The sequence below is a fragment of the Trichosurus vulpecula genome, chromosome 3, assembly GCF_011100635.1.
Source record: "Trichosurus vulpecula isolate mTriVul1 chromosome 3, mTriVul1.pri, whole genome shotgun sequence".
Classification (NCBI taxonomy): domain Eukaryota; kingdom Metazoa; phylum Chordata; class Mammalia; order Diprotodontia; family Phalangeridae; genus Trichosurus; species Trichosurus vulpecula.
This window is the reverse complement of record NC_050575.1, coordinates 84569771-84588939: the sequence shown is the minus strand read 5'-3', so window position 1 is coordinate 84588939 and position 19169 is coordinate 84569771. Positions and strand designations below refer to the sequence as shown.

The window sequence follows — 19169 nt, the reverse complement described above, 5'->3', positions numbered from 1 at the left end:
CTATTAAGGCAAAGTACAAGTACTAATAATGATGAAAACAGAGATCTTAAAAATTTTTAAGTTTTAAAAGATCAGGCTTTGCTTATTAAAGGCCTCTAGTGACTTTCATCCCAATTCTATTGACCATGCTTGATCCCATCCCCTCCCATTTTCTCCAACAGAAACCTGAATCATACCCCCTCTTACTAATTTTCAACCTCTTCCTATCCAGATTCTTTGCCTGCTTCCTTCAAACAGGCCCAAGTCTTCCCTATTCTTAAAAAATCATTAGATCATATAATCCCTTCAAGTCATCATTCTGTATCTTTCCTCTCTTTATCAGCTAAACTCCTTGAAAAAGGAAATCTATATTCAATGTCTTCACTTCCTCTCCTCTTAGTCATTCAATACTTTGTAATTTGGTTTCCAACTGCATTACTCAACAGAAATTGCCCTCTCCAAAGTAATCAACAATCTTAGTTGCCAAATCTTATCTTTCCTCAGTCCTCAATCTTCTTGAACTATTTGACACTATTGGCCACCCACTCCTCCTGGATATTCTCTCCTCTCCAGGTTTTCATGACCCTACTTTCTCCTGTCTCACCACTCCTTAGTCTTCTTTGTTGGCTCATCATCTATACTGTACTCCCTAATTGTGGGTGTTCTCCAAGGTCCTGTCCTAGGCCCTCCTTTCTTCACACTTTCTCTCTTGGTAACCTCATCAGTTCCCATGTGTTTAAAGTTATCCCTATGCAGATGACTCATAAATTTTTATATCCAGTCACAGTTTCTCTTCTGAGATTTCTCATTCTATACATCCCACCAGTTGCCAAGTCCCAATGATTCTACCTTCACAACATCTCTCTGATACTGCTTCCATCCAGGTACAGGCTGTCATGACCCCTCACCTGGACTATTATAACAGCTTTATGGTTGGTCTCCCTGCTTCAAGTCTCTTGCCACTTCAGGCCATTCTCTACTCACCCATCAAAATGACCATGTCATTCCTCTATTCAATAAATTCTAGAGGCTCTCTATTGCCTTCAGGACCAAATGTAAATCCTCTGTTAGGCTTTTAAAGCTCTCCTGCCCATTTTTTACTGGTACTGCCTCATGCCTAGAATTCTCTCCCTCCTCATCTCTACCTCCTAGTTTCCCAGAAGTCCAATAAAATCCTATCTTCTTCAAGAAGACTTTCCCAAATCCCCTTAATGCTAGCGCCTTCCAATTGATATTATCTCCAATTTAACCTGCATATATCTTGTTTGTACACAGTTGTGTACATGTTATTTCAACTATTAGACTGTAAGTTCCTTGAGGGCAGAGGTTGTCTTGCTTTTCTTTGTATCTCCAGAATTTAGCCCCATGCCTGATACATTGTAGGTACTGGATAAATGTTTGTTGATTTGACTTGACTTACCCTTCAGTCCCACATCAACAATTATCTACTGGACACTTCAAAGCGTATGTTCCAGAGACATTTGCAACTGAAAATGTTTAAAACTGAATTCATTATATATTTTCCTCCAAACCTCCTCACTTCCAAACTTTCCCATTTTTGCTGAAAACACTATCATTCTTCCAATTTTCTAGGTTAGTAACCTTGACATTATTCCTAACTCCTCACTCTCTCTTCATTCTGTATATCCTATCAGTTGCCATTTCTACCTCCCCTTATTCTCTCACATACAACTCCTCTCTCCTCACATGGCCACTTTCTACCTGAGTTCAGGCTCTCATTCACTTCTCACCTAGCTTATCATAACAGCCCCTTAATTGTTCTCCTCTCATTTCTTACCACTCCAGTCCATCCTACTACACACCACTGCAAAATTGATTTTCTTAAGTACAAATCTGATCATATGAATTTTCTACTCCATCAACTCCAATTGTTCCTTGTTATAAACTTCTCAGTTTACCTTTTAATCCCTTTCACAACCTGTCCCCAACCTATATATTTAGCTTCCTCCTCTGACACTCTGCAATCCAGCCAGCCTGGTCTTTCTGTTTTTTATATACAATATCTCATCTCCTGTCTCTGTGCCTGTGCTGTCCCACATGTCTGAAATGCACTCCTTCCTCTCTCCCTCACACAATCCTTCTCTTCCTTAAGACATAGCTTAGGCATCTGCATTGGTAACTAAGGTGGGGCCAATGAAGGGAGGTCTGATTATATCTTCGCTCCCAAGTAGGCCCAAACCCCCTAGCTACTAGGTGCACAGCAGCTGCTAGCTGGATTGCTGAAACAGCATCCTTTTTTGAATGAAGCCTTTCTTGATCTCCCAACTGCTAGTGTGCTCCTTTGAGTTGAAATGCTTTGTATATATCTCTATTTATTCACTTTCTATTTAGGCTGTATATATTTCTATACACACTTGTTGTTTCCCATTAGAATGTAAGCTCCTTGTGAGTAGGAATTGTTCCATTCTTTGTACTTATAACCCCAGCACAGAGTGTCTGGCACATAGTAACAATAAATACTTGTTGATCAATTGACCCAATGAAGCCTGAAATCACATTAGGTGTTTTGGTTGCCACATGACATTTGACTTAAATTGAACTTGCAGTCAAGCTTCCTGTGGCCGCTTCTTGACATCCATATCCCAAAGACAACAATTCTTGACAAGTAACCAGACTCCTTCATAATCCATGAATTTTCAACAAGTCTAAGTTTAAATTAGCTATTGAAGAAATTGTGAAGTCAGAAGTGTAGGATTGACTAGCAACTTGGTAATGAGAAGGGAAGCTTCTTAGAGGAAGGACTGCTTCATTCATTTTACTTGGATCCCAAGTGTTTACTACAATGCCTGGTACACTTTTATAAATGATTGTTGACTGGCTGACTGATGCTTCTCTCCTCTGGTCCTGCCTCTGCTCCTACGATTGTATCTTCAATGCTACTCCTCTCCCCACCTCCTCTACATAGCCTGTGTCTTTGGAATGAGGTATACTCTTCCAGAGGCATATTCCAGGCAGGGATCTTATACTACCTATGATGTCAAATGTTTCTTCTTGCATTAGGATCTCTAGTTTACTTCATTTTAAACCTATTTTTATTGTTTATGTACCTGAGGTCATCAATTTTATTAACTGGCTATTTTCTTGGATTTTGTCACCTACAAATTTCAGGGCATGTCAACTACAATTCTTTTTTTGACATCCCAGCTATTCTCTAGGTTGTCTTTCTTGGTGGCAAGACACAGGCAGCTATCCCCGTCTGCCTCCCTCTTTAGTTTAAAGCTCTTTTTGCCTAGATTCATGAGACTCCAGGCAAATTCATGTTCTTCATGACACAATTGAAGTCATCTCAGCACAAAGTCCATTAGTACTTCACTAATTAAATTTCCTTAGACTGGGTCTACTGTAATCTGAATTTACTCTATCACAAAAAGTAATATAGCAAGTATCTAGTGAACTATGAGAAAAAGAATCAAAAGCAAAATTCAGTTACTTCATGATTCCCTTAACATACAAAAACCATCATCAAACAAAAATGAATTTGTTTGGCATGATTACTTTTTTCTCACAAACGCACACTAGTTGCCAGTGACAAGAAGTAAGCTCCTTCAGGGCAACAATTATTTTCATTTTTATCTTTGGTGGTATCCCTAACATAGTGCCTAGCACCAACACTTTTAGTGTTAAACAAGAGTCTCCATTTTATAAAAAGGATTTCCCATAGGATTCCTTTTAATGAGCTTTTCCAGGGCATTTACAAGGTTCAACTTATCTGGCAGTGTTAACAAAATAGTACCAGATTTGGAGTCAGAAAACTTGGGTTTGTGTCCTAGATCTACCACACACTAGTTCTGTGTCCTAAGGTAAGCACTTCAGTTTTTTTATCTGTAAAATGGATATCAAGACCCACCTTTTGAGGATCAAATGAGATAATACATGTGGAATCTCTTTATAACTTATGAAGTGCTATACAAAAATTACTTTCCTCATAATTCAGTTTCAAGTTAATCTTTGAGGAACACAACTTTTGTATAAAGTAAAAAGCACATGTATATGTACATTTGTACCTTATCTTCATTTCTGTCTAACGTAATCTAATTACTCTTAATGACAAATAACAATACACACTATGAGCTTGTCCTGTTCCTTCCTTGGTGTATCTTTTAGTGACAATTAAATACTGAAAAGTAATCCTAATGAACTAAAGGCAAAGATGTTTCAAAATACAAGGGCAGAGGCCATCCCAAACTGCAGATAAGTTTGGTTGAAGTGATTCAAACAATGATGCTAGGAGAATTCAACAGATACATTTTTCACTTCAGAATAAAATCATTCTTGTCTAAAAGTCACAGACGAACTGAAGGTAACATTAAAATTCCTTGGGAAAAGGTCTAACAGCATAATGAAAAGCTATGTCTTGAATTTTCAAATAAGAAATTCTTTGACATTGCTAAAGCACAAACTAAATCTTAAAAAGCTAAAAATATCCTTGGGACTGCTTATCATAGAGGGGTATTGAAAAGAGTTACTGCACCAGTAAGAAAAAAATCCCAGACACATCTTACTCAATGTCATAAGACCTACTAAATATTGGCTTAGGGCTCATATAAATGCCTCTGATACTCTTCAAGATCAATTAATCTGGTCTTGCTGATGCTATTCTTACAATATCTAGACAATGAGTGTCCCTTACAGTTAAGGTGATTTAACTGCTACTTCTAAAAGATGCTGCTAACTCTCCTAGTCCCTGCTATTTATCATGCAGAAAAGCCAAGTAATGTGAGAAATAAAGTACAAACCACATAAGTGAGTAACTGTCAAAGGAACAGAACTATTAAAAGAATAAATCTTTTGTTCTCACCCTTGAAATATAACACAATATAACAAAATCCATTAAAACATTCAAAATAATCTTAACTATTTAATGAATACAACTGTTAAAAATATTCATGGATTACGCACTAATCCTCAAAGAAAATGGCAAGCCCAAGCATAAATCAGGAAAATGAACTACAGATCATCTTCAATACCTCAAGGTCTTGAATTCCAATACATAATATATTCTCCCAAAGAAATCAGGCAAGCAACTTTTCTTTATTCTGCCTATCAGTCACCTTTATACATTCACATGCACCTTTTTCTTCATCTTAAGTGACAGTGGTTTAAATTAATTATAAAAACTTACCTTTGAGGTTCGTTGAAGTTGGTCACCCACATATGTTTTACGAAACTGATCCAAAAACCAAAGAATTGCGAGTTCTATTTTTTCATTACTACACCGAGGCAATCGGGCATCCAACAAAGATATAAGCTGAAAAACTCTTAAGATAAAATAAAAATATTTTTAGGTAAAATATTGAAAAAGTAACACCATAACAGCTATTTCTATGGCAATTATTTATAATCTTCCTATATCAAGTTACTTATAGGAAGAGATTACTTAATTAGGTACATACCTTCGACATATTGATAATTTGTTAAGTTGTACCTGCTAAATACCAAATTTGAAAACTGGTTGACTGTAGCCAGGGTTTTTTCTATTCAGAATTACTGCATATAAATCATTTTCCCATTTTTACAGTAAATGTCCATCACACTACCTGATACATAGTTAGACATTAATAAGTGCTTGTTGAGTGATATAAAAATACAAAATTGAAAGTTCTAAATTTTCCACAGGTAGAATAACCAAGGCAAAACTTGCTTTCAAGTTTTTTAGTATGTTAAAAAACACCCCAAACAACAATCCCTGTAGCTCTTTGCTGTTGTTCCCACCTAAGCCTGAAGAGAGCTTTCAAATCAAAATGCAATTTTTCCTTCATGTTTAACATGGTGCAAACCACAAAGAATGAAAAGTGAAAGAGGTGGTAGGGTGAAAAATTGACTTATGCTGATGCACCAGTCTGAGAAGCTACATAACTTTTCCCCCAACATCAACTTGGGGGCAGGAAACAGCTAAAAACAAAGTCACTGGATCACTTTCTGAAGGTACTTTTATAGTTCTGTTCACAGTTCACAAACAATCAATTTTAAATAAAGTGTAAAAGGTCACTGAAAATCCAAATAAATGACTATCGACTATATTCAAATAATGTTCCCAGAAGTATAGAATTTCAAGAGTTGGAAGGGACCTCAGTAGCCATCTAGTCCAAATCCCTCAAAAAGTCACACTAACAACACACCTAAGTGTGTTGAATCTAATCTTCAGTTGAGGACTCTCAGTGAAGACCTCAACACCACTTTTCACTTTTGGATAGCTCTAATTATTAGGAAGCTTTTCTTTATACTGATCAAAATTACCTATATTGAAAGTTCCATCCACTGCTCCTAGTTTCACCTTCTAAGCAAAGGAGAAGAAATCTAATCTGTCCTTCACCAGATATCCTTTACATACTTTAGAAAACAAGCATTTGGTTTTGGGTTATCAAGGATATTCAAGAGTAACCAATTTCATCATCAAACTATCTTTATTCAGGGTTTTGTTGCATCATGAGGTGCTCATGCACTAGGCTGGCTAATATTTCCTCTTTTCAGATGCATGCTATTTTCATAGATCTAGTTTGTATATGCTGTATTAGGAATAATGAAGGACTTACACTGATCCAAGTTTTTAATAGTCTATCTATTATGTTCAGAGCACTGTGTTAGATGCTAAGGGAGACACGAAGTTTATTTCTTTAATGACCCCTGTCCTTTAGGAGTTTTCAATCAAATAAGGAAAATAAAATATGCGTACAAGAAACTATCAAGTAGGAAAAAAACACCCTTTGCATCAGTTATCTCTGATTAGGGTCTGAATATCGAAGATGTATGAGGAATTAACAGAAATATGTAACACTAAGAGCCAATCCCCCCAAAATAAGTGGTCAAACGATATTTAAAAAAACTTCACAAAACAACTTCAGACTAGTGGACAATGACTCCAAATTGTAATAAAAGACAGCACATCAAAATAACCCTGAGGTTTCATTGTGAAAACTGACAAAGATGTCAAAAGATGGAAACAGTCAATACTGGAGACGCTATGATGGAAAGAGAAGTATACTAATATACTGCTGCTAAAGCTATACATTTGTACAACCTCTCTGGAAAGCAATTTGCTGTTACGCTAAAAACATTAATTAGGACCAGAAATGGTGATACATGTTATGGCTGGTGGACTGCTTGTGTTTGAAAGTTTTGAGCTGCAACAGGGCTAAAGTTGATTTGGCGTCTGCACCAAGTCTGGAGACAATATGGTGAGCCCTCAGGACTGGAGGGCTATTAAGCTGCCTTAGGTAGGCTAAGCTGGTCCAGGTCAAAAAAAAACAAAGCAAGTTAAAGCTTCTGTGCTGATCAAATATTGGGAGAGGGACTGTGAGTGGCCACTGTATTTCCAGTCTGGATGAGATAGGAAGAACACAAACACACGAACACACACACAGACACACACGCACACACCCCACACCAAAAATGTTCATTCTGTTCGATCTAAAGATCTCAGTGCCAGGAATATTCACAAAAAGAGTTAAAGAAAGACAAAAAGAAAAGTCCTATATACACTAAAATATATAACAGTACTTTTTGTAATAACAAAGAACTGGAAACACTATACCCACTTGGACTGGAGAACAGCTAAATGAATTGTAGTATGTGAGTATAACGAGTAATACTGTGCTATATGAAATGAAGACTATGAAGAATTCAAGGAAGTACAAAAGAGTTATATGAACTGTTGCAAAATGAAATAACCAGAACTATGAAAACAATATACACCATAATTACAACAATATAAATATAATGGTCAACAGCATGCAACTTAATGTGTAATTAGAATGATCAAGTTTGGCTCTGGAGAAAAGCTGAAACAATATGCCTCCCTCCCCTCATTTCAGGAGAAAGGGATGTGTGGAATAATATAAGAAATGTCAGCAAGAATTTTGCTGAACTGCTTTTTTATTCTTTTTCCCCCTAATCTTTGTTTGAAGACAGGGATCATTAGATGGGGATTGAGAAGTGATAAATTTGGAAGTGAATATGTGGTTTAAAATAAAGGGTAGTAATAAAAAGTACACAAATAACTAACACTATAACCTTGCAACACAGAACATAAGTATATAAGTACAAAAGTACTATGAAACTTCCCAGAAAGGAAAACTCTTTTCTTCCTAGGGCATATTAAGGAAAATTTGCTGAGTCAAATAAGAGAGGTCTTGAAGGATAAACAGGATTTTTGGCTTGAAGGTAAGGAGTGGATGGAACAATATATCCTTACCTGCTCCCAAACTTTGCTGCTTCAGGGGACTAAAGACTCAGGCTGCTACCATCACTTCTTGCTCATCTGAGTACAAAAACAGTGAGGAGGAGCTCCAGGGACCCTTCTGATGTTTGATGGATCACAATGGACAACTCAAGCAAGAGAGACTCACTAAGATGAATAAACTAAGTGTTCTTAATGCCTGTCCTAGTTGCCTATCCTCCTACTATGGATAAAGTAAATTTCCTTTTGCTAACTGTTGAATTTTTTTCTAATTGTCTCATTTTGTTCCAAAATTGACTCTAAACTACCAGAGAACTGGTTTGAGTCAGGCCTGGCCCAAAACGCTAGTTTAAGGAGTTTGGACTTTATTAGGCAGTGAGGAGTCATTAATGATTTTTAAGCAATAAAATGATTAGACACATTCAATTAGAAATAACAAAAGGAGGGAACAGAGCAGAGGAGGACCATCAGGTCTCTATTATCACTATTAGAATACCTGAAGCTGAGGTTGGTGAGGATAAGGGAAAAAACAAGATATATATCAAAGAGGTAGAATCTGTATAATGGCGCTACTGATTAATTGTGAGGGGAGAAGAAAAATAAAGAGTCAAGAGAGATGCCAGAGTTTCATAAAGGTCTTAAGGCAACAGTGGTGCCATTCATAGAATGAGAGTATTCAAGAGGAAAATAAGGAGGTTTTGGGGAAAAGGTTACATTAATTTTGCATATGACATTCTTTAATTAACTCAGCACTCACCGGCAAGATAATTCTCCATCCATTGCATCATGTTCATCTGTACTAGTGTAAGTGAGTCTTCCTCCTACAACCGTACCAACTAAGTATACCAGCCATGCAAGACGTCCTAACATTGAAGAAAAAGAAAAGAAAGTTAGAAAAAGCAAATTCAAAACCAAAGCTGAACAGAATAAGTTGGTCTTCCCAAAAGATGACTTTAATAACCTATTTATAAAATTAGTTCTTTGAGGATAGAGACAAGTTGCTAGTTTTTATATATTTTCCAAAATATTTGTTTCCTTGACATTTAAAATGATTGTTGTTGTTGTTCAGTCATTTCAGTCATGCCTGACTCTTTGCTGACCCAATTTAGGGTTTTCTTGGCAATGATACTGAAGTGGTTTGCCATTTCCTTCTCCAGCTCATTTTATCGATGAGGAAACTGAGACAGAGTTAAGTGACTTGCCTAGGGTCACACACTTAGCAGATGTCTGAGGCCAGATCTGAACTCAGGTCTTCCTGACTCCAGGCCTGGTGCTCCATCCATTGTACCAACATACTAAACTGGCCAAAGACTTTCAAAGTGCTAATTCATGAAGTCTGAAAATTATTTAAACTTTATTTTTCAAAAATGGCTAATGATTTTGGAATCTTGTACTGGTGGCTGAGAGCAATATACTGACATCACAAATCTTTCCACTGAAATTCTTTCAATTTCAATTTCAAGAGGCAGCAGATATACTGCCATAGCAATAAATTTAAAGATTGAAGAATTTCTTCTATTAAAAAGATAAACATCTGGTTTTGTATCTGAATACACACATAAATTTAGCCATTATTTCATCAGTTTCTCCAATTTTAAATGACTTATGAATAATTCATGGAACACACAAAAAATCGAAAATGTGCTATCATTGGTGTGCTGGCCTTTTCAAAGTAAACTTGAGAAAGATAAGAAAGCTATTTTAGCAGGGAAAAATCAATTGTTTTTGTGCTGATAAAAAATGTTAGTGATCCGAGTGCTTCAAAAAGGTGTCAAATTTTGGAAAAACTGTGTTTTAATAAATAAGACCTAGAAGGAGTAAAGGCAGAAGCATACAATTTCTCTAATTTTCCTGTAAATAGTGATAGTCATCAATATATAAACCTTAATCATTGTGTCCACTATGTACCTTGGTGTAGTCTCTGAGCAATTGAGGTAGAAAACTTCCTGGAGGGTTATAAGTATTTACATTCTGGGGATATCACATAGCAGAGCTGAATAAAACAAATTAAATTAAACCGAACCTTTTATGCAGGCCTGCTTCACACTATTAGTGAAGGAAATTGATTGGACAAGACACCATCAACTCTAATTTGACCTCATAAAACAGAACCAAAATAATGAGCATGACAGAGAAATAATATATGAAAAAACTTAACTGAAGACAGTACAAGTAGAAACTAAAGGCATTTCAAAAGTCACCTTGTATATTTGGAAATATTTTATGGTATGTCTGAATATAAAAGCTCGTAAAACAGGCAAGAAATCATTAAGGAAAAAATATAGCAGGAAGAATGTAACAGGAACATAAAGAGAAAAAAGGAAGCTGACAGTTTTATTTCAGCTTAGCAGTTATTAAAACCTAAAATCATCATATGAGATGAATATTAGTGGAAGTTATTTTTCTAATATATGAAGTTACAAGATCATAGATTCACAGTGGGAAAAGATGTTAGGTCATGGTGTTCAGCTTTCTCATTTTACAGATGAGGAAACTGAGGCCTAAAGATGCTAAGGTCTACTCTATTGTTTACAAATAACAAGATAGAAATAACTTATTCTCGAAGTGACCACAATATAAAATGAAATGCTCCATGGAATTTTATGTAAACAATATTTCAAAAATAAGCTGAGAATAAGACTAGATGACAAATGTAGCCCTGAATAGTTGTCTGCACTTCACATCCATAAATCTACCAGATCACTTTACCAGTACTCCAATGTGTACCCTTTTGTAAAGTGAATAATGCTTTTGTAATGCAAATAGGCACCTCAATCTGTTTCACTGGTTTAGATTTTTCCAACACTGATTTTTCACAAAACGGGCACAACTATGGCAAATTGGTTACACAGGATCTTTAAATAATATAGTTAATTCTTATTTCAAATGACAGGCAGGCTCTAATTATACAATCATTTCTTGACCACTTATTGTGTCTACCACACATTTTGACATTTGACCCTGCATTATTTTCTAATTGCATGATACTCCTTGTCTCTGCAAACAGACTGGCTATTCCCTAGAGGGTTGGTACAGTGTCTCTTATTCCTTGTCTATCACTCATATAACCTAAACTGAATACATATTAGATGCCTAATGAATGTTTGTTGAATTAAAAATGAATGGACTAACTTAACTTATTTGGTCACATCAGTGATAGAAATACAGCAGTGATATAAAAATTAGCAGAAACTGATTTTTACCTTTTCAAGAATTAGTATCAGAACTAAAAAAGAAGGATGGTTATTCAGAGTTCTATTCTAAAGCAGGGGTCATGGCTTACAGGTCACAGTTTAAAAATCACTTTTATCTCAAGGCTATACAGAAGCAGGCTGTGAGCTAGATTTTTGCCCACAGGCCATACTTTGCTGACCCTGATGCTAGAGAATGGCACCAAAAAGGTCAGATAATAGTGGTTCAGAACTTCTAAAATAGTACACTTCTTAAAACTTCCTTTATAAGCAATTTGTAATTCCACCACAATCAATTTCTGAAGACTATTGCAAAAATGGCCCAAATGCAAAGCCACTAAACCTAAAAATACCTTTAGGTAAAAGGCAATGACTTTCCCAGTAATAGAAAAGATTAGGAGATTATTTTTTCCATTCCTTTAAATCATTTTATTATACATAACACCAATGATCATATAAAGTTATTTAATTCACAGAAAACCATGCAAATCCAGCTTGTAGTAGACTGTCATTGCTTTTTCTTAATTTTTTTTTCCTAAGGAAAAAAAAAAAACACCTAATGTTTTATGAGATGTATTCACCTAAGAAAAAGGACAGTACCTATCACCTTTCTTCCTATCAATCATAACTCATTTTGATATAAACGTAGAAATAATTCCTAGAAATATTTTTCGAATACTAGTTTTCCAATGATGCAAACAAATGAAGTTAATATTTAAGGAGATACTAATTTTCTGTTTTCCAACTTTCCATTTTGACCCAATTTTTTCTGAAGTAGTAAAAGGAAATATCAAATCTAGAAAAGAAAAAAAGCTTTTTATAAAAGTTTTGTAAGGCATAATAAAAGATCTTTTTAAAAAATTTAAAATGTCTGGACAAATGCAAAGAATTACATTCAAAACCTTCTGAGAATCAAAATATGATGAAGTATTGATCACAATATCTTATCTTCAAATGATATTTAAAACACATTTCTGTACTAGTATGCTAGGAAAAAAGAGGTAACATGGCATAGTGGATAGAGAGCTGTCCTTGAAGCCAGGGTTCAAGTCTTGCCTTAGATGTATATTAGCTGTGTCACCTGGCAGAGGTCATTTAAATCTTTGAGTGAGTGCTCTAGTCTAGACACTACAAGATTTTATAAGTTCCAGAGGCAATGCTGATTTCTACTGGTAGAGGGAGTTTCCTTACCTGTGACATAAATATATCAAGGAAATCACAGGTTTGGTCTCTATCGATAATCCACCTATTTAGTTTTTAGATATGCTTCATAAGTTCATAAAACACATGTTTAGGTTAACATTATTTCATTGGTTTTTCTTGTACATTTTTTTTTTCATTTTCACTTTTGCTGCCTTAGAAAAAGTAATGAATTGAAAAGGCTGGTCGCAAATTGGGGATTTCCAACAAGGTATTCAAAGATGACATTACTCTTAAGAATGTGTCTGAAAAAGGCCCAATGTGAATAGTTCTTTCCACTACATATAGGTGAAATTTTTACTTTTAGCTGGTTAGTTTCAGAATGTGTCATGTTACAGTTCTCTCTCTTATACTGTGTCCACATTGAACCAGAAGAAATCACTGAAAAATGAAAATTTGATCAACTAATCACAGTACTTCAAAAACTAACATTATATACTAAGATCTTCCAGAAGAAGTAATGTGCTAGTAAAAAGAGAATTGATCTTTGACTTAGAAAATTTAGATTCAAATCCATACTCTCACACTAACTCACTGTGTGATTATGGGGAAATCATTTACGTTCTCTAGCCCAAATAAAACAAGGAAAATACTTATATTACTTACCTTACAGGGTTGAGAGGAAAATCCTTTGGAAACCTTAAAAAACTATAGAAATATCCTTCTTATGGTTGTTAATAAGTACAGAGATGTCTGTTTTTGATGCTCATTATAGAGCACCAGACTAGAGAGGGCTAAATTAGAAACTTTTTCTGAAGGATGTATAGAATATATGTACAACGCATACAATCACAATAGATTTTAAAAATAATTCCTTACAACTGATGAAGAATACACAGAATGGTTCTCTAAAGATGTGTGCATCTGGGTAAAAAAGAAAAAAATTTAGCTAGCCACTTAGAAACTATGCCTGTGATGCCCTAACAAAATATTACTTGTGATTTCATACCCATGAAATATATACTATAGCTAAATTAATATTCCTTAGTTCTAACTAATTTACTAACTAGCTATGTGATCTTGGGTAAGCCACTTAATTCCTCTCAGTCTTAGTTTATTCATATGTAAAATGAGAGACTTAGACTAGATGATGTCTTTTATTTGATGTCTTTTATTCCTCTTTTGTCCAGAGGAAGACCGCTGAAATTTGATAATTCTATGAATAGATGATATTTGCAAAATACTCTCAAATCTTAAACAGATGGTATTTTAAAAGACAAAGGATATAACTCCATTTAGAAAGCACACAAAAAAATGCTTTTTATAGAACTATGGAAGGGAAAAGACATAACAAAATGTTATTGAACAATCTTCGGCCCTTGAAATGCAAGGTATTCTTTCTTCTAAAAGTCTAAGCTTATTTTATGTGCAGCTTTCTTATTTAACTGAATGAATAGTGATATTTCTCATACTTAAAACATTCAGTGAAATTAAAGTATTACGAGAAATTTATAACCTTCAAAGGGATAAGCTCTTATTATAAAATGCTGCCACAAAATTAAAGGATATTAAAAAAAAAATTAAAGGGTGTTTCCATGAAGCCATACATCTTAGACTATACCACCTTCAAAAAAAAGTACTTATTGAAGGGCTTTCACTTGATCCCTATGTATATATGTGTAAGGGTATTTATTAATTTTATGAGGCAAAATTTCCCATCACAATTTTCTTTATCCTCTGATGCTCCTGAAATGTTCAATGTACTTGTTTTTTGCAGCCTCTCAAGCAGGGAACATTTTTTTCCTTAACAAAATAATTATTGCTGTAATAATCTGTAATTATGGTTTATAACTGCAATAATCCCAAAGAAATCAGTCATTACCATAGATCACAAGTAATCGTTAACTACTGTTAATGACCTATTTCTTGGGGATTATTGTTTTAGTAAACCATGACCGTATCACTGCAGATATGGAAGAGCAAGACAATATAATACAAATGAGATCATAATATAATAATAAACTTATTTTGTAACATTAAAAGCCATTAAGCATCTAAATTAAAGTACATATAACGAGGGGATATAATTTTCATTGTTCAACACTAACTGAAGTGTTTAGCCTGCACAAAAGAAATTGAATACTACTACATGGTAATACAAATTAAAGCTACATTAAGTATTTGCGAATACAAAATAATTTCAAAGGATTGATCAGACCACAGATTTCCTGAAAAAAGTGCAAAAGACCTCATGGGGTCCACCAACTGACTTTCTGACTTGAGACAGACTAAAAACCAACTCTAAAAAAAAAAAAAAGTTCCTAGAATACATTTTCCTCCCTCCCTCTCCTCCCCTCCCTGCTCCACCCCTGTCCCAATGACATATAAAAGGAGTTGTTGTTATAAGAGCCTAAACATAGAGGGTTTGGCTTACTTTAGATAAGAAGTGCATCTCTAAAAAGTTATATGCAAAATGAATCATGTTTTAAACATTCTACAAAATTTAGAATTTGGGGACTTGGAAGGGACCTTAGAGATCATGTTATTTGGCTCAGAGGAATTAAGTAACCTGCCTATGTACATGGCTAGTTAGTTGCAAGGTTTAGTCTCCTAGACTAGTCTTTCCACCATTCCGTGAACCTCCAAAGAGGTTCTTTTGGAAAGGAAAGGTTTTTTGTCATAAAGCAAATAATTATTCCCTAAGTTATCTTCAACTGAATTTATTCAACAAGGATTTGTTAAATGCCTGCTATGTGCCAGGCACCACATTAGGTAGTGTGGATACAAATACAAAGCGAAAATGCTCTCTGTCCTCAAGGAACTCACATTCTACTATAGGAAACAACATGTAGACAGACCTACAGTGAAGAGACCAACCCAATTTCCTTTTCTGGTAGGGGTTACTAGATTGGCCTATAAAAGGAAAGGTATAGACATATTGTACCTGGATTTTAGCAAGCTATTTGATCAAATTTCTCCTGTTATTCTTGTGAATAAGGTGTAGAGTTTTAGGCTGAATGATAGTGCAGTTAGGTAGATTAAAATTTGCTTTAATGAGAGGACCTCAAAAAGTAATAATTCATGCATGGATCAACATAAACCTAGAGTGAGATCTATAGTGGTTTGGCCTAGGCCCTATGTTTTGTTGGATAAAGCATACATGAAATGTATGCAGATGATCTTAAGCTAGATCTAATGACAGAAATGGGTTCCAAGAAGATCTCAACAAGTTAAGAGACTGGTCCAAATTTAAAATGATGATGTTTAGAGATAAATATAAAGACTTGTTTGGGGTTGTGGTGTGGAGGAGACATGAAAACTGTCTTTAAGTATCTGAAAAGCCACCACATGAAAGAATAATAAGGCTTGATCTACTTAGCCCCAGAGGGCAGAACTAGGAGTAATGTGCAGAATTCAAAAAGAAGTACAGTTAGATTTATATAAGGAAAAATTTTCTAACAATTGGGGTTAAACAAAAGTGGAATCAGTTGCTTTAGGAAGTAGTGGATTCCTGTTCTTTGGAATTCTTCAAGAAAAAACAGATGACCACTTTATGGCAGAGAAGATTCTTATTCAAGTATATAGACTAGATGGTGTCTTCCAATTCTGTGATCCCCATACTTGGATATAAAAATTAACAGCAAAAGCACAGGATGGATTCCCTCACTCAAGAAATTCTAGGCAGAGCCAAGAAGGTAGAGCAGAGAAGCACTCAACTAAGTTCTCCCAAATTTCCCTCCAAACAACTCTAAAATAATGCTTCAAATCAAATTCTGGACCATCAGAACCAACAAAAGGTGGGGTGAAACAAATTTTCAGCTCAAGATAATTTAGGATGTCAGCAAAAATGGTGTGTCTCAGATGTGGTGGTAGGCCCTGGGAGCACAGCTCAGGCAGCTCAGGCCATGCTGTAGGAGTGGCTGCGTTGGTGACAGCAGCAGCATCTTCCAGAGTTCTCAGCCCTCACTCAGGGGTTGCTGGGGTCAGAGGCTGAAGGAGATTGCCGAGGACCCTTTACTGGTGCTGGGTTCAGAACCCTATTGCATTGCTCATAAGCAGTTCTGAGTTGCAGCCCTGGGACCAAAAGCAGCAATAGCACTTGTGGCCAAAGGGAAGCAGGGGCCAAGGTCATGGTTTCAGCAGGAAGAGGAATGCTTATGGTGGTTCACAGTGGTGTAGAGTCCCTGATCTCAATGTGAAGACAGGGGAGCACTAGCAATCAAGGCTGCAGAAGAGTGGGGGCCCTAGTCACATTCACAAGGCCAGGAGGAGGACTCATGCTGATGGCTACAGGGGATGGCTACCCTTCCTGGGTAAAAACAGGAGCACAGGCCAGGAAAGCAATGATCACAACTATTCTTAGATCATACCACCTTGGAAGCATGGAAAACCTACAGACCCCCAGAGCTAGCTCGAAAAACAACAGCAAGAAAGAACTGAAGCTTGGACAGTGCTCTTCTATTCTAGGAGCAAAGCCTAACTTTAACATAAAGTTACAAGTTAAGGAATAGGCTAGAAAAATGAGCAAACAACAAAAAAAGAACCTGGCCATAACAAGTTACTATAGTGACAAGAAAGATCAAGACACAAACCCAGGAGAAAAAAAAAAAAACAAAATCAAAGCAATTACAAACAAAGCCTCAAGGAAAAAAAAAAGAATTGGTTGTGGATCCAACAAGAATTCCTACAAGAGCTCAAAAAGGATTTAAAATCAAGTAAAATGGTGGAAGAAAAATTGGGGAAAAAATGAGAGTAATGTAAGAAAATTATGAAAAGACAGTCAACAGCTTAATAAAAGAGGCACAAAAATACCAATGAAAATAACACTTTAAAAAACAGAATTGGCCAAATGGTAAAAGAGCACAAAAATCCACTGAAGAGAATGCGTTGAAGAGCAGAACTGGCCAAATGAAATGAGAGATACAAAAATTCACTGAAGAAAAGAATTCCTTCAGAAATAGAATTGGTCAAATGGAAATGGAGGTACAAAAATTCACTGAAGAAAATAATTCCTTAAAAATTAGAATTGGTCAAGTATTAACTCTGTGAGACACCAAAAACAATAAAACTAAACTAAAAGAAGGAAAAAATAGAAGGCGTTGTGAAATATCTCACTAGAAAAACAACCAACCTGGAAAATATGTCCAGAAGAAATAATTTAAGAATTACTGGACCAACCTGAAAGCCATGATAAAAAAAAAGAGCCTAGCTATCATCTATCAAAAAATTATCAAGGAAAACTGCCCCAATATGTTAGAACCAGAGGGTAAAATAGAACCCACCAATCACATCCTGAAAAGAGACCCTAAAATGGGAAATCCCAGGAATATTATAGCCAAATTCCAGAGCTCCTAGGTCAAGGAGAAGATATTACAAGCAACCAAAAGAAACAATTCAAATATCTTGGAGTCAGAGTCAGGATCACACAAGCAGCTTCCACATTAAAAGATCAGAGGGCTTGGAATATGATATTCTGGAAGGCAAAGGAGCTAGGATTACAACCAAGAATAACCTAGCAAACAAAATTGGGTATAATCCTTCAGTGAAAAAAATGGATATTTAATGAAATAGAGGACTTTCAAGTATTCATGATGAAAAGAACAGGGCTAAATTGTGAGTTTCAAACATAAAACTCAAGATGAACATAAAAAGGTAAAACATGATAGAAAAATCATAAGGGATTCAATAAGGTTAAACTGTTTATATTCCTCTATGGAAAGATGATAATTGTAACTCCTAAAAACTTTATAATTATTAGGGCAGTTAGAAGGAGTATACATAGACGGCATAGGAATGAGATGACTATGATGGGATGATTAAAAAAAAATTAAGAAGTGAGAAAAAGAGATGCACTTGGGAGGAGGAAGGGAGAAGAAGAATGGGGAAAATTATCTAACATAAAAGAGTTGCAAAAGGAAGAGCTTTAACAATGGAGCAGGGGGGACTTCTGTGGTGCAGTACGCAGTAAATCACTGTGACTTTCCCATATTCACCTCCAAGCAACCATAAAGTAGTACCCCAAAATGAATCCTGGAACCAGCAAAAAGATGAGATGAAACATTCTTTTAGCCCAAGAAACTTGGAAATCAGTAAGAAAGGTCTGTCTCATTTGGGTAACAGGGGAACACAGTCCAGGACAGAAAGCAACCCAGCAGCAAATCCCAACTTAGCAAACCAGTGGGAGATCCTGAGCCCCCAGCACAATGGAAAAAGTAAATGCCAACACCAGGACCCCCCCCACACACACACCCATCAGCCTCAATATAGCCAGGGAATGGGTAGAAACCAGCTCCAAGAACCTCCACATACTTCAGCATAGCCCCAGGAAAATAGGCAGCCTCTAGCAGTTGGACCTCCATGTGCTTCACTGTAGCCCCCAGGGAAGCACAGAAATACCCCATCAGCCACAGCACACACCAGACACCACCACTAGGACCCCAGCTCAACATCAAGTAAGCTGCCAGACTCCTATAGCCTCCAGCAGTGCCAGCCACCCCCCCCCACCTCCTCAGCCCAGCACCAGACATGAGAGTCTCCCAAGGGCCTCACGGTAACATCAGTGCAGCACCAGTTAAACAGCCAAGGCCTGCAATCTCTGGCATGAGAAGCCTAAGACATTGCTCCTTTCACCCTGAGAGCAGAGCTCAAATTTAAAAGAAAGG

At 36.1% G+C, this 19169-nt stretch overlaps 1 protein-coding gene across 1 annotated transcript in view; it reads right to left on the bottom strand.

The window, feature by feature from the left end:
* RANBP17 (RAN binding protein 17) overlaps positions 1-19169 on the bottom strand; it is a 349537-nt gene that overhangs the window by 247046 nt on the left and 83322 nt on the right. The window contains exons 13-14 of the mRNA XM_036752901.1: positions 8934-9039; positions 5123-5258 (exon numbers count right to left, since the gene is read on the bottom strand). Of these exons, the coding sequence (XP_036608796.1) occupies positions 5123-5258; positions 8934-9039 (242 nt within the window). The remainder of the gene's footprint in view (positions 1-5122; positions 5259-8933; positions 9040-19169) is intronic.